Source organism: Prionailurus viverrinus, chromosome B4 (genome assembly GCF_022837055.1).
Source record: "Prionailurus viverrinus isolate Anna chromosome B4, UM_Priviv_1.0, whole genome shotgun sequence".
NCBI classification, from domain to species: domain Eukaryota; kingdom Metazoa; phylum Chordata; class Mammalia; order Carnivora; family Felidae; genus Prionailurus; species Prionailurus viverrinus.
In genome coordinates this window covers 125,665,260-125,690,119 of record NC_062567.1, presented here as the reverse complement: position 1 = coordinate 125,690,119, position 24,860 = coordinate 125,665,260, and the positions used below count along the sequence as shown (strand labels likewise).

Sequence of the window (24,860 nt, the reverse complement as noted above, 5' to 3'; positions counted from 1 at the left end):
CTACTATTTAGTCTTTCGTGAGTGGCTTGTTTCCCTTGGCATCATGTTTCCATCCGTGTTGTGGACTGTGTCTGTGCTTTATTGCACTTCATTGCCAGTAACGTTCCACTGCGTGGCTCGAGCACGTTTTGTTTGTCCGTTCATCACTTGGTGGCCATCAAGGTTGTTTCTGCTTCGTGACTGTTACGGATAATGCTACTACAAAGGTTTGTGTGCAAGCTTTTGTGTGAACACGGGTTTTGTGTGTAACTAGGAGTAGGACTGCTGTGGAGCTCAGCGGCAGTCACTTTTTATGCTTAATTTTTAGAGAAACTCCAAGAACCTGTGTCCAAAGCAGCTACACCATCTCTCACTAACACCATCTCTCTACTAACAAATAAGGGTTCCAGTCTCCCCACATCCTCACCGACGCTTGTTATTGTCGTTTTTTTTTTTTTCATTATTACTGTTTGAGACATGTTAATGGCTGTGAACTGGTATTTTGTGGTTTTGATTGCCATCTCCTGGTGACTGACGATGTGGAGTATCTTTCCTTGTGCTCGTTGGCCATCATATCTCCTCTGTGAGAAATAGCTGTTCAGATCCTTCACTCAGTTTTTGATCAGCTTGCTTAGTGTTTGAGTTGTAAAAGATCTTTATATATTATGACTACAGGTCCTTTATGAAAAGCTTTGCAAACTTTTACTCCCATTCTGAGATTATCTTTTCTAGTTTCTTGATGGTGTCCTTTGAAACACAGATGTTTTAAATTCTGACGAAAACCAGTTCATTTTTTCTTTTGTTGATTGTGCTTTGGATTTTGTGTCCAAGAAACCATTCCCTGGAACGCCTCGGTGGCTCAGTCTGTTAAGCATCCAGCTCTTGATTTTGGCTCAGGTCAAGATCTTGTGATTTGTGAGATTGAGCCCCAATCCAATCCTGCTTGGGATTCTCTCTCTCTCTTTCCCTCTCTCACTGCCCCTCCCCTGCTTATGCTCTGTCTCTGTCTCTCAAAATAAATAAATAAACATGACGGGCGCCTGGGTGGCTCAGTCGAGTGGGCATCCAACTTCGGCTCAGGTCATGATCTCACAGTTTGTGAGTTCGAGCCCCGCATTGGGCTCTGTGCTGAGAGTTCAGAGCCTGGAGCCTGCTTCAGATTCTGTGTCTCCCTCTCTCTCTGCTCCTCTCCTGCTCATGCTCTGTCTCTCTGTGTCTCAAAAATAAATAAAAACATTAAAAAAAATTCAAAATAAATAAATAAACATGAAAACAAAATTAAAAAAAGAAAAAGAAACCATTCTATAACCTAATGCTAAAAGATTTACTCCATCATTTTCTTGTAAGTGCCTCTACTTGTAACATCCAGGTAACTGTGTCAAACTGTGAGAACATTTGGATCTCTTTGGTAATTATTGTCTGTTTATTTATTCTTTCAATAAACAGGTACTGGATGTTACATCTACAAGGGGCTATTGAAACTCTGAGGATAAGATTATTCACAAAATACAATCCCAGTGCCTAGACTCCATCTAGCAGGAAACAGAGAAGTGAGTGTCAGTAGATTATGGCGGTCACATGTGTTTTGAGCCCCAGCGTCCATGAGAAGCACAAAGAAGGGCATCTGATCTAGTGGCATAGCTTCCCCGGAGCAGTGGTGCTGAAACTTGACCACAGAGGGCTAGAAGCGCAGGTAGGGAGGGAACATGAACGCGGTTAAGGAAGAGAGACAGCAAGCACACAAGTCTGCAGGAAAATGTGATTAATCTGTACCCACAACTAGGCACTTGCTTTGCACTGGGTTTGTAGAGAGAGAAAATGAGGGCGGTGTGTTGTGAAATAGCGAAACTCCACCCTACACAGCTCCCATTCTAGTGGGTGGGCAGGAGGTAGACCTGAAGATGAATGTAGAGATTTCCAGTGCTAAGCAGTGCTAGGACGATGGGGCGCTTGGGTGGCTCAGTCGGTTAGGCATCCTACTTCAGTTCAGGCTGTGATCTCACAGTTTGTGAGTTCGAGCCCCGCATCGGGCTCTGTGCTGACAGCTCAGGGCCTGGAGCCTGCTTCGGATTCTGTGTCTCCCTCTCTCTCTGCCCCTCCCCTGCTCATGCTTTGTCTCTCTGTCTCTCAAAAATAAAACATTAAAAAAAATTTTTAAACAATAAAAATAAAAGGAAGTGCTAGGAAGAAGCAAGGTGGTGGAGAGCCATAGGGGAGGGAGGGGGCACTTTGGAGGGCATGGCCATGAAGGGCCTCCCTGAGCAGGTCACTCTTTACTCCTGAAGAGGGAGAGGAATTGGTCATATGCAGGTCTGGGCAAGAGAATGATTGGAATGCAAGTTTGAGGAGGGAGTAGGAAGACGTGAGCTTGGAGAGGTGGACAGGGTGAGATTATCAAAGGTCCTGCTAGCTCCAAGCAGGAATGCTGGACGCAACTCATTGTACAGTGAGCAGGGGGTTGTGTGATCATTTTGGAGGGAGTTGAGGGCTTACAGGACAGAGGATCTATTGGAGGGAACCAGCACAGAGACCCTATGAGAGAAGGGGTGAATATATTGATGAGATCTCACCAAAGAGCAGACAGGCTAATAAATGCTAATGTGTGTTAAGTCCTTACTCCTTGTGGGTCACTGTTCTAAGTGCTTCATACATTTTAAGTCAATCTGATAATAACAACCTGAGAAGCTGAGACTCTAAGACTAAGTGGCTTGCTCAACTTCATATCATTACTTTGTGACAAACCATGATAAGAAGCAGCCAGGCAATTTGGCTGTAGAGATCTGGCTCCTGACCACTGGGCTGAGCTGCCTCTCAGGGCATGGAATTGATAGGGGGTGTGGGAGATGGGCCGGGAAGGAGCCCAAGCAGTACTCCCATGTTGAATGATGTGCCTTTAGCCCCGGCAAGGAATCCCGGAAGACAGACATGTATAAGAGGCCCCTATTTAATATGCCCGGTGTCGTTCTGAGAGCTAGGCTGCACCATGGATCACAGCCAAATGTCTGTCCGCATGGAGCTTACATTCTTGAGGGAAGACGGGTACTAAACAGTCTGCAAAACTCGTAGTAACCTGGTATTAGGAGGGTTGTAATTAGGCCATCTTGATTCTGAGTGGTCTGTGGGCATGAAGGTGGGACCGTCTAGTGGATGGTTGGATTTATAGATTAAAGCTCAAGGGAAACATTCTGGTTTACACAGAAACTTGAAACAAAGTGGTCTGGGCAGTGTTTTCACATGCTTGTCCTGTGGCTGCCGAGAGGTGCGGTTGACAGGACCCTCATTCTCACGGTGGTGTGGAAGGCGGAGCTCAGTAGAGCCTTTCCAGGCATTCTGCCTCCAGGGAGTGAGACCAAGCTGCTGGTGAGCTGTGTTGGATTGCGGAGATCATCAGCAATATGCCAGGTCCTCCATGGTCCCCTGGCCTGGGGACCCTGGTGTGCCCTCTGATTAAACATTTTCATAGTCATCTAATGAGGCACATGGACCCCTTTGGCCAAGCAAACAGCTAGTTTTGCCCTAAAGATGAGCTAAGTGTCTCTCTGGATTGATTCTTCATTCTGGGGAGATACTTGCAATAGACCAGAGTGAGAGCTTGTAAGGGGAAGGCCTCACACAAGCGCTCTCCGTGCCCTCTGTGGGCCTATTGCTCTTTCCATGCTGGCGCATCCTCTGCTCTGTTGCCAGATTAACGTCCCGAATTACAGCTTTGATCTCCTTCCTGCTCGGCACCCAAGTCTTGTCTGGGTCTCCTTCTCTTAGAGAATGAAAGTCATGGATCTTAAGAGGTCACACACGCTGGCTCAGCCTTCCGTTAGGACTTTGATTTTTTCTTTTTATCCTCCCTATTCCTGGCATGCAGGAGGTGTCCACCAAATGCAGCAGTGTGGTCAACCCAGATAAAACTGTTGTTCCGTCATAGACATGCTGTGTACTTCCCTGCCTCTGTCCCTTTCCTGATTCTGTCACCCCTGCAGAACGTCTTCATCCTCCCATCTTTTCTTACCTGAATGTCTGGTTTAACAGCCACGCAGTCCACGCAAACATCCTAGATTCTCCACCGTGGAGAAGTAGCCTCTTCCACTCCTGTAGCTTTTCTGTGTCTCCTTGCAGAGCCATCCCGTACAGTTGCACAGTTGCTCACCACCCAACTCTAAGGGTATCCTTCACTTACTGTCCGTTCACATGTCTCCCCGGGAGGTGTGCAGTTCCCAAACTTAGCAGTTGTGTGAGGTAGCCCCGTGTTCCGGCCCACCCGTGTTCCAATGTTTATTTAGTTATCTGTGTCCTCTCTGTCTCTGTTTCTGCCAGCCTGATAGCTTCCCGAAGAGAGGAGAGTTCCAGTTCCTGAGTCCCCTAAATCCCTGTTATGCCTTACTTGTACTTACTGCTTGACAGCTCTTTGTTGCATGTTTATTCATTCAACTCATTTTGGGGTTTGTGGATGGAGGAACTAATTGAAATTACTTCATTTGAAAAGTGATGTAAAGCAGTGGAGAAAATAAGTTCCCCAAGTTAACACTGGTAATGGTGGCCCCATCCACTCAGGGTGTTATAACAAAATACCACAGACGGGGTAGGGCTCATAGACAACAGATGTTGATTCCTCTCAGTCCTGGAGGCTGGGAATCCAGGGTCAGGCACCAACATGGTCTGGCTCTGGGGGGAGCCTGCCTTCCTGCTTTTCGGTTACAGGTTGCTGACTTCTGTCTGCATCCTATGATGGAAGGAGAGGGGGAGCTCTCTGGGGCCTCTTTTCTAAGGGCGCTAATCCCTTTCAGTGGGGCTCTACCCTCACCTGCTTTGGGAGTAGGGCCCAAAGGCCCCACGTTTTGACACCTTCACCTTAGGGGCTAGGGTTTGACATAGGAATTTGAGCAGGCGGGGCACCAACATTCAGACCATACCAGGGGTTAACATACATTGAAATCTTACACACCAGGCACTTTGCTAAACACCTTATATATACATTATGCTGGGTCACGTGGGTGACTCAGTCAGTTAAGCATCCGACTTCAGCTCAGGTCACGGTCTTGTGGTTCATGAGTTTGAACCCCGTGTCAGGCTCTGTGCTGACAGCTCAGAGCCTGGAGCTTGCTGCGGATTCTTCGTTTCCCTCTCTCTGCCCCTCCCCCATTCATTCTCTCTCCCTCTCCCTCTCTATCCCCCCCCCTCTCTCCCCCCCCCGTCTCAAAAATAAATAAACATTAAAAAAATTATATACATTATGTCACTTAGTGTGCACAGTGCGGTATTGTTTACTTACCATTCTTGATTTGGAGATGAATAGATTGATGCCTAGAAAGATGAAGTAATGTGCTTCTGGGCCTTCAGTTAGCAGTTCATGCAGCCAGGGCTCCACTCCAGACATTCTGGAGCAGAGCCCCCAGCTCCGAAGCATTGATGTAGACTGCCATTGACTATTGTTACCATTCTTACGGTAAAGTTAATGGTGGCCTAGAAGGAGGGACGTTGGCTTTCTTTTCCTGTTACACAAGTGTTTGTTGAGCCCCTGTTATGTGCCAGGCTTTCTGCAGGGCACTGGAGATGGAGGTGAAAACATGGTTTCTGTCCTTGGGGGCCTCGTAGTAGAGACAAGGAGCCACATGTTTGAATAAGTATCGGAGTGCTGTGCTAGGAATGGTAGTCATGTTTTTCGTATGAGATGCCAGGTTAGCAGGAAAAAGGACGAGAGAGGGCTTATAGGAGGTGTCCTGGAGGAAATGACTTAAAAAGGGAAGTTTGAAGGATGAACAGGAATTCGTGGGACCTCTAAGTAGGGGCGAGTATTCCCTGGAGAGCAAGCTGCACATGGAGATACAGACGTGTGGACGGCGTGATCGTGTTGGAACGAATATATTTCGGTTGGTCTGTTTGGTATTGCCATTCGGTGTCTAAAATTATGCCGTTCCTCTATTGTGGATACAAATGCAAACTGACAGTTACAAAGGCTTAGCTTTATCCATTCTGGATGCATAAGTCTCCGTTGTGGCTCCTGTGGGGGGGGAGGGGGTGGCCGTGCCAACACTGAGGGCTAAATGGACCCATGTGTCTTCCCAGTGACTCTGATGAGCTGCCTCTCACTTAGCCTTCAGGCAAGTCACTGGCTGATAAACATGCCCCCGCCACTGGCACCAGTCCTCCCTCGGGCCACCTGGTAGCTTCTTATGGGGAAGCTTCTTAGGGCTTCCAGGGAATGTTGTAGGGCAGGTGTGCCCCTTCCCCTTGACTATAGGTAGTTTATGGGCAAATTTGCACTTTTCAGGCAATGGGTCCCCGTGGAGAAATTCTGCAGTGCTGATTGGGTCTTGTATTCATTTATTCAGTTTGTCACCCTTGAGCACCTGTTATGTAGATGGTGGGTTTGCCTTGGATAATAATTGCCTTTGGGTCCAGACTCATCCATTCAGCTCCATCTGGCTTTACCACCCTCATCTTAAACTTGGTGCCTCCAATCCCAAACCCATCATCTTCCTCCAATATACCTTTCTTCTCCTATCCCCTGTCCTGGAGATACCACCACCAACCCAGGAACCTCAGTGTCCCCTTCTGCTTCTTTTTCTCCATTTCCCCCCATATCTAAGATCTCTTTTCCTAAAATCCCTCTAGATTCAGCTCCCTTATTGTTCTTCCCCAGACTCAGTCCTACTCAGATCCTCATTTCACATTCACCTAGTCCCGTCTTCCAAATGATGTGTCCACCTTGGTTCCCCTTATCTGTCCACTTTCCATCACCCATCCCTCCATTCAGTTCATTTATTGAACTCTTCCTGCATTCCATGCACAGAGCTACATCATAAGGTGATCCACTTGAACGTGACCGGCACAATCCTTGACCTCCCTAAGCTCACAGTCATGTGAGGATCTAGACAGGTAAACAGGTGAGCAAAACCTAAGGGTGGGTACATGGCACTAAGATGGCTTTTCGTTGGGAAGGCCCCTGACCCAGTCATGGGTAGTCAGGGAAGGACTCTAGGAGAAAATGGTGGTAGACCTCAGAACTGAAGGCTGGATAAGAGATAGATGCTGACTGGGCAGCGTGAATGGTGGGAGAGGAGAGGGCCAGACCATGAGATTTCCAACAGCAGCGATGGTGTGTCTTACCTTGTCCCCAGCATCCTGCTCATCTCCCGCTAAGTAGTAGGTGCTCAATAAGTAGTTATCAAAGGAGCAAATGCAAGAAGGTTTCTTACAGAGCAAACCAAATATGCAAAGGCCGAGGTGAAGACAGCATGGGAGCATGGGAATCTGAGGGAGGGTCTAGAGCAGGGCTGGGGAGAGCCTGCACGGGGGCCAAGAGCTGAAATCAGTCATGTTGCTACCACGCCTCACTGATGAAGTCTGGACTCTTTAACTGGGCGTTCACTGCACTGCTTCCTGCGCTTTGTCCTCCTTTGCTCTGACCCTTGGGTCCCAGCTAACTGCTTGTCCCCACATACTCCTGGCATGCCCCTCGGCTCTGGCCATAGTCTCCTATTACTCTCCTTGGATTGTGTCCCCCTCTCCTTTGCTTCCTTTCAAACCCCTTTATCTTTTGAGGTATTGCTCCCCCAACTCTTCCTTGTACTCCTGAGCCAGTCAGAATTAGCCCTTCTTTTTCTTTACTCCCATAGAACATTGTGTTCTATTGTGGTTGTTACCAACATTATGTTCCACCTTGTGTTTGTATTTAATTGTGGATTCCCCCGTCCCTCTGAAGACTATGAGCTCCTTGAAGTCACAGGGACCAGGTCATTCTCATCTTTAGATTTCCCAAAGGTGCTCATGTATGGTGTTACAATTTATGCTGCTGTTTTTACTAGCTCGATAGTATTTATGAGAGTAGTCCTCCTGGATTGAACTATGGCTTTGTGCCTGGTGCTTTCTCAAGAGAACATATCTGCTATTTATTGTCCTATCTGTGTTTATTATTGATATGCATCATATATTATACTTATCGACACAGTAGCCCGATAAGGAGATGTTTCTCAACGTTTTACAGAATGAAGCAGCAGCAGTGAAGAAATAGAAGTGACATGCTCAGAATCCCCACTAATAAATACCACAGTTGGGACTTGAACCCATTTCTGGTTGACTCCAGAAGCTTTTCCCATGTGTAATGCTAGTTTGTATTTTGGGTACTGCCTCAGTAATGGCTGGTTGATGGATGTGGAACAAAGAAAAGCTGTAGGAATATTAAGTGAGGGTAAGCTGACATTCAGTGATGGGAGCCCCCGGTGATGCCATCTTGGATGCCTAGGTTCCTTTTAGAGAGGAGCAAGCAGAAAACAGAACTCAGAATCTTCCCAGTTGCATTCAGCCAGTCCAGAGACCCTTCTCTGTCCATGTGCTTCTGAAACCAATGCAGATACTGTTTGACCAAATTGTTACATATGCTTAAGATTTCTGGAAACACAAATATGCTAGTAACAGGTATGGTGGTTGGCTTGGATGGAGCGTTACCAATGATTTTACCCTCTCTGAAATCCTGAGGTTGCGTGAGATGCCTTCTCTCCTTTTTAGCGCTGGGTTGGTAACGTGCCTGACTGACTTTCACAGCTGCTGTGAAATTGGTAAGCATGTGATTCTATGGCTGGAACTCTCCCTGCTGACCCGTCTTCTCCCCGCTTCCCACAGACGGAACCCTCTCCACTTCCACCTCATCGCCGACTCCATCGCAGAGCAGATCCTGGCGACGCTCTTCCAGACGTGGATGGTGCCCGCCGTACGTGTAGACTTCTACAATGCGGATGAGCTCAAGGTACAGGCGGGAGGGGAGAGGTGGCCCCCTCAGCTCCTCATGCTGGAAGCTTTTCCTGGTTGTGGTTCGGCAGACTGGCAGTGGAGGAAATCTCAGCTTTCAACTGGAAACATCCAGAGTATAATTAAGGTTGTTTGCCACCCGCATCAGATTTGACTGCGGAAAGTATTAGAGCAACCACGTCCTCAGCACAGAATCCATGTTGGTCTGTGCGGTTCTGGCCACCAGGGCTTTCCTTAGAGGTGGAGGCCATTGGCCTGGTATACATCTGAAAGAGGTCCGTGGTGGCCATTCTAGAGAATTCTGCTCCCCAGTGAGGTCAGTGCTGAACTCAGAGTCAGATGGGCCCAGGTTGTAATTCGTATGTTGTCATTTACTGGTCATAAGATAGAAAGCAAATAACTTAGACCTTTGCTTTGTCTGTTTCTCATCAGTGAAAAGGTGATTATAATATCAACCTCAATTGGATAATTAATAGGCAAAAATGAGAGAATATGTGTCAATGTGCTTTAAAAGATTATGCTGAATAAATAGCACAGACTGTGTTGGACTGGAGGGTTTCACCAGACGAGACTCATTTGGTCATGCCATTTCCTTGTTTAGAATCCATGTTGTGCCACGTTGTTGCATCAGGACTGAGATTCACGGTCTCATTAAGAAGTCCTGCTTCTGGCTCTTGACTCTTCTTCCAGTCCCATACTCCGCTCTAAGAAACCACCTCTGGTCCCTGCTGGCTCTCCTGTGTTGGAGACTTTGCTGATGGTGTTCCTTCTATCTGGCCTGCCCTTGCACCTGCCTTTTCACAACTCTTCCTCACCCTGCAGGACGCTGCGGCATTGGCACCTCCTCCGAGAACCTTCCCTGACCTCTCCAGAAAAGAGGAAGATGTTCTCTATTCACGTGTCTGTCTACCGCTTTAGTTTAGAACCTTCTTAATGGGGGAGGGGGCGGGGAGCACGTCTTACTCCTTTCTAATTTCTAGTGCACAGTTGGTACCCTGTAATGCTTGTGGATTTAACAAATTGCTGTTGTTAGAGGAACATGTAACTTTGCAGAAATATGTTGATGTTCTGTCTCCAATCACCTTGGGAAGGACTAAACACCTAGGCATGAGGCAGATTCGAGCAAATTGCTTGTTCCAAACCTCATAAAGCCATTATCTTTTCATTTCGGAGCCATAACATTTTAAATAGATCACAGAGATGCCGGCCGGAGTTTCTGATTTTCCCATATTTCAGGCTCTGAGGTTGATCGAGATGTTCAGAATTTAGCATTTGGGGATTGTCGTGGTAATTTGTGTGCCATTCCAATCTATTCTGAGCTAAAATTGATTAACACTCTTAAAAGGGAAAAACAGAATTTAGCAAATTGCTGCACTAATTAAGGTGAAAGCAAGCCTCTCTGTCTCCCAGGGTCTAAGCGCCAACACAGTGGGGAAAAGCAGCGGGAGGGGAGGCACAGCGCCTGGCTCTCACGGATGCTCCTGCCTCCTTCTTCGTTCTCCTTTTTGGGACTATCCTGTGCCATGTCCCTTGTAAGCCTGTACACCCTACTCTTTAAGAAAACACAAAAGTAGATGAACAAAACCCCAGGTTCATATCCTCACTTGCCATTGAAGAACCAACTGATTTGGGTCCTGAGCCCTGGCTCGATCAGGGCTGGCCACCAAGTCAGACCCTGAACAAGATAATTCCTATGAAGGCCCAGCGGCGCCTGAAATGCAAGTTCTTGAAAATGCCCCATACACTCCCCTTTGCAGCCAAGGCAACATAGGATTAAAATACTCTGGGTTCTATGGCCTGTTAGGAAACCTGTGGACCATTGGGAAACTGAAGGAGTAAGGCAAGGAGTATAGCAAGGGCTATAATCTCCTGGGGACGCAGGGCTTCCCTGAGGTCTTGAACGAGATGGGGGAAGGAGGGTTGGTGCTCTGACTGTCCTATGACCACTTTAATCCAGATGGACCTGCTGTTTATTACTTTATATACTGGATTTTTATCCATTTGAATTGGTGATTCCATGGCTTAAAAAATAGGAATAAAAACAAAGAACAAAAACAATCTGATGTGTTCCAAAGGATGCTGTCTTCAGTGTCCTGTCCTCTAGTGTGACCTTTGCTCCCAGCTACACTGTGCAAGGTCCTGAACACCTGCATTTTATCTCCCTACCAGTTAGCGCCCATCTCCCACCATCCTGTATCCCATGAGACTCTTGTCCGAATCCTGTAAGGACAATGGGTGTGAAATCATTTTGTACACATAATTTGGCCATAATTGGTGATCACAGTAATAATGATTTATGCATAATCCAGCTCTGCAAACCCTAAACCGTGATCTGCCTACTCCCTGCAGCCTGAGCATCTCTTGGCTGTAGCACCATTATCTGTCTGCTTAGCTGCACCCCCAGAACCAAGAGTTCGTCTTTGACAGCCCCTCTTCCTCACCATGTGTCTGTCCACTCCACATCCTAGCTGGTCTCCCGTCTCCCCTGCCACCATCCCACTCTGAGCTCTTGTGACCTCTCCCTAACACAACCGCAGTCTCTGTCCAGACTAGTCTTTTCCCCTCTGCTCTGCTCACTCCTCCTCCCCCAAATGTATTCTCCATCAGTAGCGTGAGTTGGATTTCCCAACGGCATGCCCAACCATGCCATCCCCTTTCCTGTGGATAAAACCTTCCATGGTTTCACCGTGCTCCTAAGATCAAGACCACAGTCCTGAGTGGCATCTCCTTGGGCTTTCTGGCTCCTGCCTCCCTCCATTAGATCATCACGTCTGCTCTGCTCGTTCCCTCCCACCAGGGGGCCGCTGCACTGGTTATTTTTCTGTCTGTTAACCTCTGTCCCCCAGCCTGCCTCCTCTTTCCCATTGCTGGTTAATTCCGTGTTCTTTTGCTTCAGCTACATTTACGTTGAGAAATCTTCCCTGCCTTCATAATCTCATAGGGGTTCCTTTGTTATAGGTTCTCATAGGGTCTCCTACATTTCTTCAGTAAACTCATCCCTGTGTGCTCTTCCCTGCCTTTGTGTAGTAAGCTGGTAAATGTCCTCTTCCCCAGATAGTTGGCTCCAAAGCGCCGAGATCACGTCCGCTTCTCATCACCCTGCTGTCTTCAGTGCCTAGTGTGATGCCTGGCCTATGAAAATATTTGCAAAATGATGATATACAATAAGCTCAGTGCTGGTTCCCAAGAGTAATAAAGCCATTAGAAAGGGGTTTCTTTATCACTGTCAGGGCTCACCACATTCGTGAGGCCCGTTGTGCCTTGGGCCATGGGCGGGCCTCCAGAAATTTGTCTACCAGTGACCCTGCAGTGGCATAAATAAGGCAGCTCCATCTGTGCAACCCCGTGTAAAGTCCCAAGAGCATCCCTGGGGACAGGTGAGTGTCTTTCCATGAATGCATTAAAACACCATCCATTACCTGATGTTAGCAAAGGAGGAAGAATAGGAAGGGAAGGGACGTGTGCTGTGTTCTGTAGTTGCGTTCAGGAAGTGTGTCAGATGGCACCCTCAGCAGACACACACGATGGCCTCCCCGATCTGGTGCCGAGAAATCGCTTTGTACAGCTGTTGGAAATGGCATTTCTCAGAAATACTCCTGCGGGCCCCTTATTATATCCGTTAGTGCCGGAGAATGGACTAAGAGGGAAGAGGAAATTTATGAGGGATTGGTGCATGATTAAAAATGAACTGTGGGAAATTCGCAGTGGACTGGTATGCTTCTCTCAGTAATGACCAATTAGTGTAGATTTGCAAATAGTGATCACTCAGCTTGCTTGTCTCTGTGGCCTGTGAAATGCTCATTGGTCTTCCTGATGTTTACAGGGCCCATTCATTTCCAGCCTCCAAGTCCCCATGTCAACAGGCTACCAGGACTGAGTGCGTCTTTGTGCCCGATCTCCACTCAAGACATGCAGCTCCTTTCAACAGAGGAGAGAGGAGCAGGAGGCGGGGGGTTGGGTGGGGGGGCTTATTTTTGTGTAGAGCTTTGTAGATGGCAGCATGCCGTCACTCACTCCTCGCAACAGCCCTGTGGGGTGGACTGAGAAGTTTTATTACCTCCATCTCACAGATAATTTATAAATTGAAGCATGGAGTTGAGGAGTATTTGCCTAAGATCAGGCATCTAATGAATGCCAAGGCTGCTGTTTAACTTTTCCCTTTCCAAATGAAATGAGATGAGATACGGGATTGTATAATTCAGTAGACACGGAGGTGGAGCAGATCTGAAAAGGAGGAGAGAGGCATGGGCTGCAGCCGCTGTGGAATGAAATTGCCACTGTTGGGTTGCACTTGAACACAGAATTCTTGCTTTCGGTGCCTCTGGACCCCATAGCCTGCAGTGTGACAGGTGTTATTGATGGGACACTTTGTTTCTTGTGTTTTGTGTGGTTCTTTCATAGAATGCTCAGAACTCTGTGGAACAGGTGCTATTATTACCCCCACTATGCAGACTAGGAACCTGAGGCTTAGGGAGGTTAACCCCAAGTCATGTATGCACCTCATACATGGCAGAGCCAGAATTAAAACTCAGAACTACCTGATTCCAAAACCTGTGCTCCCCGGTGTTGAATTTCCTTCTCTGTAGCCAACTTTTAAGCTGGGACCCTGTTATTGTGTCTGCACAAGGGTCCTCTAAGCTGTCAGTGGAGGTTTTTTTTCTGGTTGTTCCTGAAGAACAAATGTTAAGCATGACCCCTCTGTTAAAGACCTACTGGGGTGGGTGGGGGGGCACCCAGGTGGCTCAGTCGGTTGAGCATCCGACTCTGGCTCAAGTCATGATTTCGCAGTTCGTGTGTTCGAGCCCCGCATCGGACTCTGTGCTGACAGCTCAGAGCCTGGAGCCTGCTTCAGATTCTGTGTCTCTCTCTCTCTTTGCCCCTCCCCTGCTCATGCTCTGTGTCTCTCTCAAAAGTAAATAAAACCTTTAAAAAAAAAAAAAAAGGCCTATTGGGACTGGAGCTTCCTGCTGAGGATAAAAAGACACCCCACCAACGATGCTGCTGAGGTTTGGGACAGCCCTATCACTTGCAGCCAAGGATTATTTTCTAAACGAAGTAGTCACTACCTTGGACGGTTTGCCTTAAATCAGCAATACATATCTTGTCAGTTTTCAGAGAAGACCTTGCCTACGTACCAGCTTTGATCTTGCCCCACTTGGCCCAGAAAGTCGCCCCCGTGCCATCAACTGGAGTGAGGATGATCCTGAGCTAGCAACGAGAAGCTTCTGGGGTAGGGGCTGTTTCATGATTCACCTGTCCAGTCAAGGGTCATGATTTATCTCCTTTTCTCTTAGGCCTGATGCCTGCTTGTTACCAACATCAGAAAGATTATGAAGTGGGATTCAGGATGATGGTTACAGAAAATATTGATGGCTGACTCTTAACAATCACCTTCCTACATAGGAGATCTGCCAGTCTCCAAACAGCTGGTTGACTTGCTCTGTTGCCCCAAAGCATGGAATCCATGCTTTTCTTGGAGCCACTTTTGACCAGGTTTTGTCCAAAAATCTGGGCACAGAGATAAAAGTTACAGGCCTTACCCTCTTGGTTCTCACAGTCTAGTGGGGCAGGCACATGAGTTAACAGACAATGATATACACACTTGCATTTGGTCTTTATTAATCCTCAGGACCAATGAGGGAATCAAAAAGATAAAAGATTTCAGTACAGCACAAGGCGAATATTTCTAATAGAGTTTCTAAATATGGAACAAGGTCCTTTGGGAGGTAATGGTCTCTTATCTCTGGAAGTATTCAAAAGCAGAAGATTAATGACCATTTATATAGAATATTACAGAAGAAAGTGGAAGGTTATGCCCGATGAATGCCAAGTTCCTTCCTAATTAAGATTCTATGATTCTCAGAAGGGGACAGGCCCCGCTCATTAGGACACCCCATTATTTAAAGAAATATTTGCCTGTGTATAAAGTGAATTGTACAACTCACACAGAAAGATTCTTTTCTAACGCAGATTATAATTTGTTGGTTGCTTACAATTTTCCATGTGTAATATTTAAAAGCCAAAGACTAGCATTCTAAATACATTTTCAGATGCATTTCAATCATCCACGTCCATCCTATGATCTCACCTTTGCTACACAAAGGCCAGAGGTCCATCACTGGCCTTACAGAACCGACCCTTATATTCACAAACCACATGAATAATCCAGGGCCCAAGCAAGACAAAAAAGAGAATGGGAAAATGGTAACTTTTCCATACCTGAACATAAGATTTAACCTCTGCCAGCCCTCCTATATAACATGGGACTCAGAGAGAAGGAACAAGAACAGATTTAAGAGGTTAATCATAGCCATTTTCAAATATATGAAAGGGAAAGGGAAAACATAGAATTTTTGAGTGCCCACAATGTGCCAAGCACTGTGCTTTCCATTACGAGACCTCATTTCCTGCATTTAATCTTCACCAATAAAGGGGAGCTAGAGGTAACAATCTTAAAAGACAATTAACCAATGTATGTTACTCTGGGTATTGCCATATTATTACAGAAGCCATGCAAGACAATCCCAAAGATCACACATACCTTACTTCATTCCTTACTCTTCTGCAGGGCATCTTAGAGCAGATCATATCCTCCATGAGACACGTCCCAGCATGTCTGTCTTTGCTCTGCAGGCAGAGTCTAACTGGAACCTGCTCCGGCCCCATGGGGGTATTTGGAGACTGCACGTGAAGTTCAACTATTGCCGAGTGCAGTCCCTTCGAACTACATCCCAGGTTCTACAACCCAAATGTCCAGACTCAGTTTGGGGAAGAGACTGTGTTAGGAGGAATCACATGTGAGATCCTGGACAATTCTTAACCACCGCCACCCCCCCCCCCCCCCCCGCCCTACCCTGGGCCTCATCTATCTAAAAACAGTAGCTCTTTTTATTGGGCTTCTTTCTAACCCTGAAACCCTATGATTTCCAGTTTGCATGAGTGCCTCCTAAGTGAAAATGCCCATCATCTGGAAGCACATCTTCCTAGGAAACAGGTAGAGAAGTGTAGGTAGCAGTTTATCCACCCCCCGTGAGAAGAACAATGTAAGTTTGTCTCCCACCGGACAGCAGGGTGCGGTTATCTAAAGTTCTCTCTGCAGTACTCCACAAACACCAGCACAAAGGCAAACGCTTTTGTCACTTAAATATACCTTGTGACATTTTTGTGTAATACATGGTTTCCAAGTTGTTGCCTTCCTTGAATGTGCTGACTTTTGTCTCTGTCTTGTCCACCATTCTCTGTGGTCCTTCAGAATACAACAGTTGTGTCAGATCTATGTAGGTGACATGCCCCGTCAGGAGCTGTAATTGGCCTGGGCTCAGACCTAAGCACATTCAAAGTAATTAAGTGTCCCTTTGCCTACCTTTTCCCCATCATGAGTGTCGATCCCTTCCCGTTTTCACTGCTGTCCTCTTCTCCTTTGTAATCCATTCCCCCTGATAAAGAAGGAAATGCTTTCTTGTGCCTTATTCTACTGTGTCCTCAAGAATCCCAGGCTGTGGAAACAGCACATGTTTTCTTGTGTTAATAAGGAATTTACCAAAGGAATAATCGGAGGCAGAACTGATGCCAGAATCTACTTCTTTGGCTTTGAATACAGTGCTCTTCCCTAGTACTGAAAAATTGTACCTGTCCACAGCTTGAGTTAAAAAGCAACATCAGTGATTCCACAATGTGGTGACAGCGATGGATTTTGGAATATAAGCTGGCCCCAAACCAAAACAAAACAAAACAAAATAAAACCAGAGCTACTTGACGAGTGACAGGAATGGGCAGAGTGAACTGAGAATTAGGAAGCTAAGACATTTTCCCAGTGAGAACATGACTCTTCTTCCAAATGTTTTGAAAGAATAAAAGGCTGGACTTGGGGAGTGAAATGTTAGACCCTCAGTGTTTCAGATGAGGTGTATTTTTTGACATGTTACCCTGAGACTGCGTGATGAAAAGTTAATGCAAATTAGGAACTCCAGAAACTTCAAGGCAAGGGTGGTGATGGGTGGCCCATCCACAGGAGGATGAAATCCAAGAAAAATTCTCAAGAAGGGAGAAGAATTCTATGCACACAGATCAAAAAAAGCCCCTACAATTCAGGCAAAATCAGCAACAAGTTGGCCACATCAGGGGACACCCTAGAAACATTATGAGTCATAAGGATTACAAAAAATACAAAAAAATTCTTCCTTTGAGAATAATAATAGCTCTCATTAATAAGAATTGATTATGTGCCAACACAGTAGTTTTACACACATATTATTATTTTATCCCCACAGTAAGCCTTGAGGTTAGTATAATTATTTTCACCCATTTCCAGGTGAGGAAATGGAATCTTCTGAAAGAGACTTGTTGAAATTACTCAGCATTGTGAGCCAGAATACGACTGGAATCTGGCTCTTGACCAGTGCTGTCTGATAGAAATACAACGACAAATCATAGGTATAATTTCAAGTTTTCCGCTGGTCATATTTCCAAGGGCAAAATGAAACCAAGTGAAAGGGATTTTAATAGTAACATTTTACTTAATCCTCTATATCCAAAATATTACCATTTCAACATCAGTATTTTAAAAATTACTAATGAGATATTTCATGTACTTTTTTCCATACGATCTTCAACAGTCGATGTGTTATTTCACACATCTCAACCAGGACAGGCTGCATTTCAAGGGCTCAATGGCCACGTACAACCGGTAGCTGTGGAGAAGCAGCAAAACCTGGTTTCTGAGGCTCCACCGTAACTCCAGGGCAAGGGGTAGAGAGAAACACATCTCTGAAGAGTAAAAGTTCTACATAAGCCTTTTTGCTGGGGTAATAAATGTTCTTAATAAAATGTCTACCACACTTTTTGAGCTAGAAAGACAGACCTCAGAACACCAGCCACGTTTGCTCACGTATAAAGACAACAGAAAAATGATATTCAGTGCAACAGCTCACAAAATACACACCACTGTGTACTTCTGGAGGAAGTGTCATCAGTAATTTGCCAGCCAACCAAAACAGTCATCAAAATGAGTATTCAGGAATGAAGAGATCTCATTCTAAAGGGGCAGGCAGTGTGTACTGAAAGAAGTTACACATGGAATGATCTGTAAATGTTTTAAGTCAGTTGCAAAGATGACTGCAAATGCCTGAAGTTGTTCTTTAAAACACACACACAAATAACCAGTTCGTTTGGTTGTTGTTCCCTCTTGGGCCTGTGTTGCCCGCCCCGCACCTCCCACCTCTGGCAACCGGTCTATCGTCTATCTTCTCTGGATCTATGAGCTTGGGTTGTTTTTGTTTGTTTTGTTTTTGGTTTGGATTTTGTTTGTTTGTTTTTGTTTTAAGATTCCCATGTAAGGGAGATTATATCTAATTGTTTTTCTCTGTCTTACTCATTTCACTTATCATAATCCCCTCAGGGGCCATCCATGTTGCCAGATAGTAAGATCTTATTTTTTTATGGCCGAACGATACTCTTTTTCTCCTCATCCATCAGTGGACACTTAGGTTGCATCCGTGTCTTGGCTGTTGTAAATGATGTTGTACTGAATACGGAAGTCTGATCAGTCATTTTAAAACAGGTTGGGAGGTGCTGTTGGACTCAAAGCTGCTAAATGTCTTGTGTTTTGTATAACTCAGGTGGTATTTTGTAACCCTTCTCTCTGATCATCGAGGAGAGACAAGATGTTTCTGAAAAAAATCAAAGGTGACCACTGGTAAAGTTATAAATAGAATTAAAACCGAGTTGTTGGAGGTGAATATTGCAAGTGAAACAAAGTCTATATAAAGTAGGTAGGGAGCAGAAAAAAATAATAATGATGCTGAGCATTAGATATCCGTATGCGGAAAAAATGAACCTTGACCCTCTTTGTACCATACAAAAATTAACTTGAAATGAATCTTACAGCTAAAGATAGGAACTTAAAACAATAGAACTGGTGGTAGGAAAAAAACGGAGGAGAAAATCTTAGCGACCTTAGACTAGGCAAAGATTTCTTAAGTGGAATCTGAAAAAAAGCGCAAACTAAAAGAAAAAAATATTGATAAATTGCAGTTCATCTAAACTGATAGTTTTTTTGTTCCGAGACATTAATAAGAAGATGACAAGCCACAGACTTGGAGAGAAAATTTGCAAAGCATGTGTCTGATGAAAGATGTGTATCTGGAATAAGTAGAGAACTCATACAACAGTAACAAGAAGACAAATAATCCAATTTAAAAACGGGCAGCATATTTTAAGAGACATCACTGAAGAAGACAGGGATAGCCAGCAAATCCCTAAAAAATGCTCAGCATCCTTAGTCACCAGGGAAATGCAAATTAAGGTCATCACAGGATACCACATCACACCCCCTGCAGTGGCTAAGATTAAAAAGACTGACAGTACAAAGTGTTGGTGAGAATGCGGAACAACGGGAACTGTTGCACTTAGCTGACGTGTAAAGTGGTACATCCACTTGGTAAAACAGTTTGTCAGTTTCGTGAGCCATGAGGCGTATGTTACAACCCACCAGTACCACTCCTGGGTATTGATGCAAGAGAAATAAAAACGTGCGCACACAAAAATTTGTCTGTGATTATTGACGTCAGCTTTATGCATAGAACACAAATGTCCATTAGCCAGAGGAAACAGTTGTGATCTATCCATTTAATGGAATGTTACTCGGCATTGAATATGATATATATGGCAATATGAGTAAATCTCAAAAGTAGTATGCTGAGTGAAAAAAAAAAAGACACAAAAGACTACACGTTATATGACTGCATTCGTACAAAATTCTCGAAAGCAAGACAGAAGTTACGAGGAGCCAAAGAGTAGGATCTTTTCAGGATCACCTGAAAAGGGGCTGAGGGGACACAGGGAGAGGGTGATAGAATTGTATAAAGCAATTGTGTGGTGGTTGCAGCAGACTGTATACACTTGTTGAGTTTTTCATTTCAAAGGGGTGATTATAACGCATGTAAATTTTTTCTCAAAGCTGAAAAATGATGCACAAGAATGCTGTTCCAGAAGCAAAACCAACAAATATACAAGCATGAAACTTCTGTCATTGGAGAAAAACTCAGATGCTTGATTAGATAGCAGTATCTTAAGCGTATGCTTACAATCTTAAAGAAACATACGTAAAATAAATCATAAAATTTAAAAATAAAATTTATATTAGGGTGTCTCAGACATACGAAGAAAAATAGGGTACGGATATGTTAATTTCAGACCATCTCCAATATAAAGTATATTTAATTGAAATTAGTAATTTTAAGTTGACAAGTGTGATATCCATAAGAGGAGATAATAGCCAAGCTGTTTTCCAAGTAGAAAGCTTTCTAATAAACAAAGCAAAAACTGACAAATATAGGATATATCGGTAGAGTTTCAGCCACTAACAAGGCAAATCATATTGTTAATGACAAAGGCAGTTTTAAGAATATAATCATTATGAGTAGATATCAAAGCTCATATCCATAAAATGGAATAAAAATGGATTTTTGTGTGTTTGTGAAAAAAATTACATAAATTGAGAGCATAAGAAAACCTCATTAAATTCTGAACCATAAAGATTATATAGGCCCCAGTTTTGACTTCAGTGAATTAGTCGTACATATCACAAACTTTTAGATGGGGGGCTACAAATACCTGGAAATTAGGGGAAGGTAAAGAATTTTTCTAAATGCTTATTTAATCCAAAAGGAAATAAAACTAAAAATTATAGCCTATTTTGAAAACCACAAAAGAGGAATATTTCACAGTAAAGCTTATGGAGTGTGCTCAAAGCTGTCATTGGAGATGTTTTAATAGCCTTCAGTGCCTTCATTATTCAAACACAAAGATGATGATAAATGAACCTCACATTCCACTCGATAATTTGAACAAGAACAATGGTGTGGACCTAAGGAAAGCAGAAGGAAAATAAAGTTAATAGCAGAAGTCTGTGAAATAAGGAAAATGAAAAGCAGAAAGCTAGGATTAAATGTTTGAAAGCTGGTTCTGTGTGTAGGAAATGGCAGTCCTCTGGCAAGTGTAGTAATGAGTGGAGAAAATATTAATAAGCTAAACAATAAGATGGGATAGAACAATGCACATGGAAAATGGTAATAAAATAGCAATAGTAGCAGCCATTTATGTGGTACTTATGTACCAGATACAGTACTAAGTATTTAATGTGGGTTAGCTTTTTTAGTGATCACAACCACTCTTTAAGATTAGTGCTGTTAGGATCCCATTGTGCAGATGAGGAACCTGAAACTAGAGACCATTTGGCCAAGACCTATGGTCTAGAAGGGGGTGGAAACAGGATTGGAGCCCTTCAGCCTGATAATGTGTCTGGGTTTTGATTCCTAGAATATAACACTGTAAAATGTCGTCCCTTACATAGGTGTATTTTAGTTGTATATGTAGAATATACATTTTAGTATATACCGTGTGTGTTAGGTACATGTAATATACATGCATGGGATGGATCTCATATGCATACATTGTATGTAATATGGTATATACATATTCTGTATGCATATATATTACATATATTTCACTGAGAAGGCTCTGAGGTCATCTAGTTCACCGTGTTACCTGAAATAGTGGTCTTCCTTTCTCACCTCCCTCCCCACTGACTGTTTCCTAAATCTCAAGGAAACTCTTCTTGGCCCAACATCCTATTAATGTTTGGGTTCTCAGAGTTGTCATGCCCCTCTACTTCCTTTTCCCTAACGCTCGCCATTGTATAATTATTTGTGAAACACCTCTCTTGTATGATTATTTGTTAAATACCCTCAATGCCCAATATTAGTTATAAGTCTGATTCTTCTAACTACAATGTGCAGTCCACTTGGATGGACCCCCTCTGTTCTTATCCTGCCTATCTCTACTGTTAGCATAGTGCTTGTGTGTAATTGACTCTAAGTAAATGTTTGAATGAAGGAGTCTTAATAAGAATGCTGAGGCTTTTCCTCCACTCAGCAGGGAGGAGTCCCAGGAACTGTTACTTCTATCAGCTGTGAATATGAAAGGAAAGAGTGATCTCTTATGTTCAGGGTAATTGTCAACCTTTGCTCAAGGAAGAATTTCTAACCTGTAGAGAAAAAATGTATTCTGTAGCAAAAGGCATTATTGTGAAATTGAGCATTTGGGAAAAGATCAAATAGGATAATGCCAGATACAAAAAATAAATTTTGGATAGTTTGAAGACTTGGAGAAGCATTAAAACTAGAAGAAAAAATATGAAAATTTTCATTCAAGGGTGAGGAAAATTTGTATATGCCAAAAAGAAATGGGGAAAAATATAGTCAAAGGAAAACTCTAGTAGATTTAATTGAAATGAAAAAAAAGGGAAAAATTCTGAATGTCTGTCAGCAATTGAAACAAATTTAAATGGCAAGTGATAAATTGGGAAAATGATACTTGAAACCCACATAGCGTATAACCCATAGAGCTCACAAATCAATAGGAAAAATAGACCAATGGAAAAATGGGTAAAGGATACGAATAAAGGAATTCACAAAATAAGAAAAACAAATGGTAAAAGGTTGTATGTACTGTTATAACATACAGCACATACGGGGTACTGCTAATGAATTGCTATGCATTCAAAGAAATAGAAAAATAAGATTTTTATATCTAAATGGGAAAGGCTTTAAAAAGATGTATTACCCACTATTGGCCAGTATCCAGTAGGACCGACTCTTGTGAAAATTTCTGTTATAAATGAACATCAGGATAGTGTTCTTTTTAATAGTGTGGCAGTACTTATATGCACTATACGCAAGCTATAGGATGCAGGAATTCTCTGTCCTGAGGAAATAGAGGTGTAGAGTCCAAGGATTTCGTGATGGTATTGTTTATAGTAGCAAAAATTAGACACAACTTAAATCCCAGGAGTGGTGAAAATGTAGATTATGGTACATTTTCACAATGGGATATTTGAAACTTTTCAAAATCTCTCTTTTGATGAGATTTTTATTGGTTTAGTAACAAGGTGGAATGTTACTTGAATCAATGAAAAGGGAAAATACTTGTGATGTATTTTAAGTTAAAAAAAAAAGACACAAAGCTACCCCCCCTCCCCCCAGTTTAAAGCCATCTGTGTGGTTATATAATTATTGAAAAAGGAAGCACACAGGGCATCATTTAATAGCTTTCCTCTGGGTACAGGGATTCTGGTTCTTTTTTGTCATTGTTGGATTATACAAAATTTATATAGTTAGCTCAGTTTTCAAAAAATTTTTTTCCTTTTGAAAGAAGGGAGGGAGAGAAGGAGGAAAACAAAGAGAAAATAATGACGTCAAGCAAGTAATCAGAGGAGAAACTTTGTTCTCCAGGTGTGGTGAGCAGATGGCGTGTTCAAAGGTAGGAGAGCGCACGCACACTGTGGGGTTTGTCTCATCTGCCTGTGAATCGTGGCTGTCAGGGCACCACCATTGCTGTGTCGCAGGTGAGAATCTGGTTGGAAGAACACCCCGGAACTTCTTGGGGCTTTGTGCATATTAGTATGTCCACCCTCTTTGCTTCGATCATGTCTGAGATGTTCTTGTGGGACAGGTGAAGAAGTATAATGGAGAAGCAGGTCACTAAGGACTTGCCTCCTGCTCTCTTGAGCAGCCCCAGTGACTCTTGGTTGCATTATTTATGTGATCAGAGTAGAACTGGTTCATCTATTCTAGACTCACTGTTTTATACTATGACAGTTCCCAAAGAGAAGTTACAGAAGTATGGTTCCCAGTGTTTCACATGATCTCCTATCAATTAGATTGCTTTTGGTATAAGTAAAAGAACTACCCCAGTAAATATGGCTTAAGCAACCTATTCATTTTCTTACATAGCAAGAAGCCCAAAGATTGGCCATTCCGTGAGAGGTGGTAGTCGTCTTGGGGGTTCTCTTGGTCTCCTGGTCACAGAGGCCATAGCAAAATCCAGGAGGCATCTCCTCTCAGGATGTTGGGAAGGAAAAGGAGAGCCACCGCTGCCTGCTCGCTCGCTCTCTCTCTCTCTCTCTCTCTCTCTCTCAAAGAAGGAATCTCAAATCTCCCAGCAGACTTCCCCTCAGGTGCATTGGTCAGGATCGTCATGTGTCCATGTCCTGTCTTCAGGGGAGACTGGGAAAGTGAGGGTTTCTGTGTGTCTGCATATTTGCAGCCTTTCCGCTAGAGAGCTGGAAGAGCTCTGGGTAGACAAGCAGTAGAGTCTCTCACACTTCCCTTTGCAGGTTTGTTGTGAGAAGAAAATGCATATTTAGGCAGGGATAACCCCTATATGTGTGTGTGTGTGTGTGTGTGTGTGTGTGTGTGTGTGTATTCTTTCTCTACTTGCTCTGAGTTAACTAGTTTGGAGTTTATGATGAGTAACTTCATTGGGATTTCCCAAGGCACTTAGTCTGTACATGGGGAAGTTCCCAGTCCCTCCAGGATCAAGGTAGACAGACTGCCAATGGTTTCCATGTTCTCAGGAGCCCAGGGAGACTGACTGGCTTGGGGAAAGCCTGATGCTAACTCTAATTATTAGGTAGCTGAATTCTCAATTAAGAGGAAGCAACTCAGGTCTGTACCTTGGTATAAGTCAATGAGTAGATAAGGATTTGCTGAATGCACACTATTCCAAGAGAGTGCAGAGATAGAGCAGCTAATATCTTCTCCAGGAATTTAGTGAAAGTGAATAAAAATAGGGAGAGATGCAGTACCAATCAGTTACCAGCTAGATAGCAAGGGATGGCTTCCCAGAAGAAATGGGATTTGGAGCTGGGCCTTGGAGGCTAGTGCAATTTCCAGAAGTGAAGGGGAAAGAGAGGGGCGTTCCCATGCTGGGTACATCATTATCCAGAACATGGTTTGAGGAAGAGGGTGGAGAGAAGGCGTAAGAGCTTTTTATCTTGCTCTGTGAATTAATGACAGGCTTTCACTGCCCTAAGAAGAGAATACCTTTCCCCAAGCAGGACTCCTTTGTCTGCTTATTATCTGCTGAGTTTAGCTATAAAACTTAATACCCTCATCTTTGTGCTTTTTCTGTCAGAAAAGAAAGAAATGCATTTCTTTTATCTGCCTGGCCTTCTGTTTTTCACTTATGAAGGTCAGACCTTTTGATAGTAGAAGAAACGAATAAACCGGTTCACTAAGACTATCCCCCAGGACTGCTCAGGATACCGATAGGAGAAAAGTTTGATTGTTTTTTACCTTTTA

General features: G+C 43.9%; 1 protein-coding gene across 3 annotated transcripts in view; it reads left to right on the top strand.

Annotated features, from left to right (window-relative positions):
• Positions 1 to 24,860, top strand: part of LARGE1 (LARGE xylosyl- and glucuronyltransferase 1) — a 541,787-nt gene that overhangs the window by 269,003 nt on the left and 247,924 nt on the right. For all 3 annotated transcript variants that reach the window (XM_047867970.1, XM_047867968.1, XM_047867969.1), the window contains exon 5: positions 8,593 to 8,716. In XM_047867970.1, coding sequence (XP_047723926.1) covers positions 8,593 to 8,716 — 124 coding nt within the window. The remainder of the gene's footprint in view (positions 1 to 8,592; positions 8,717 to 24,860) is intronic.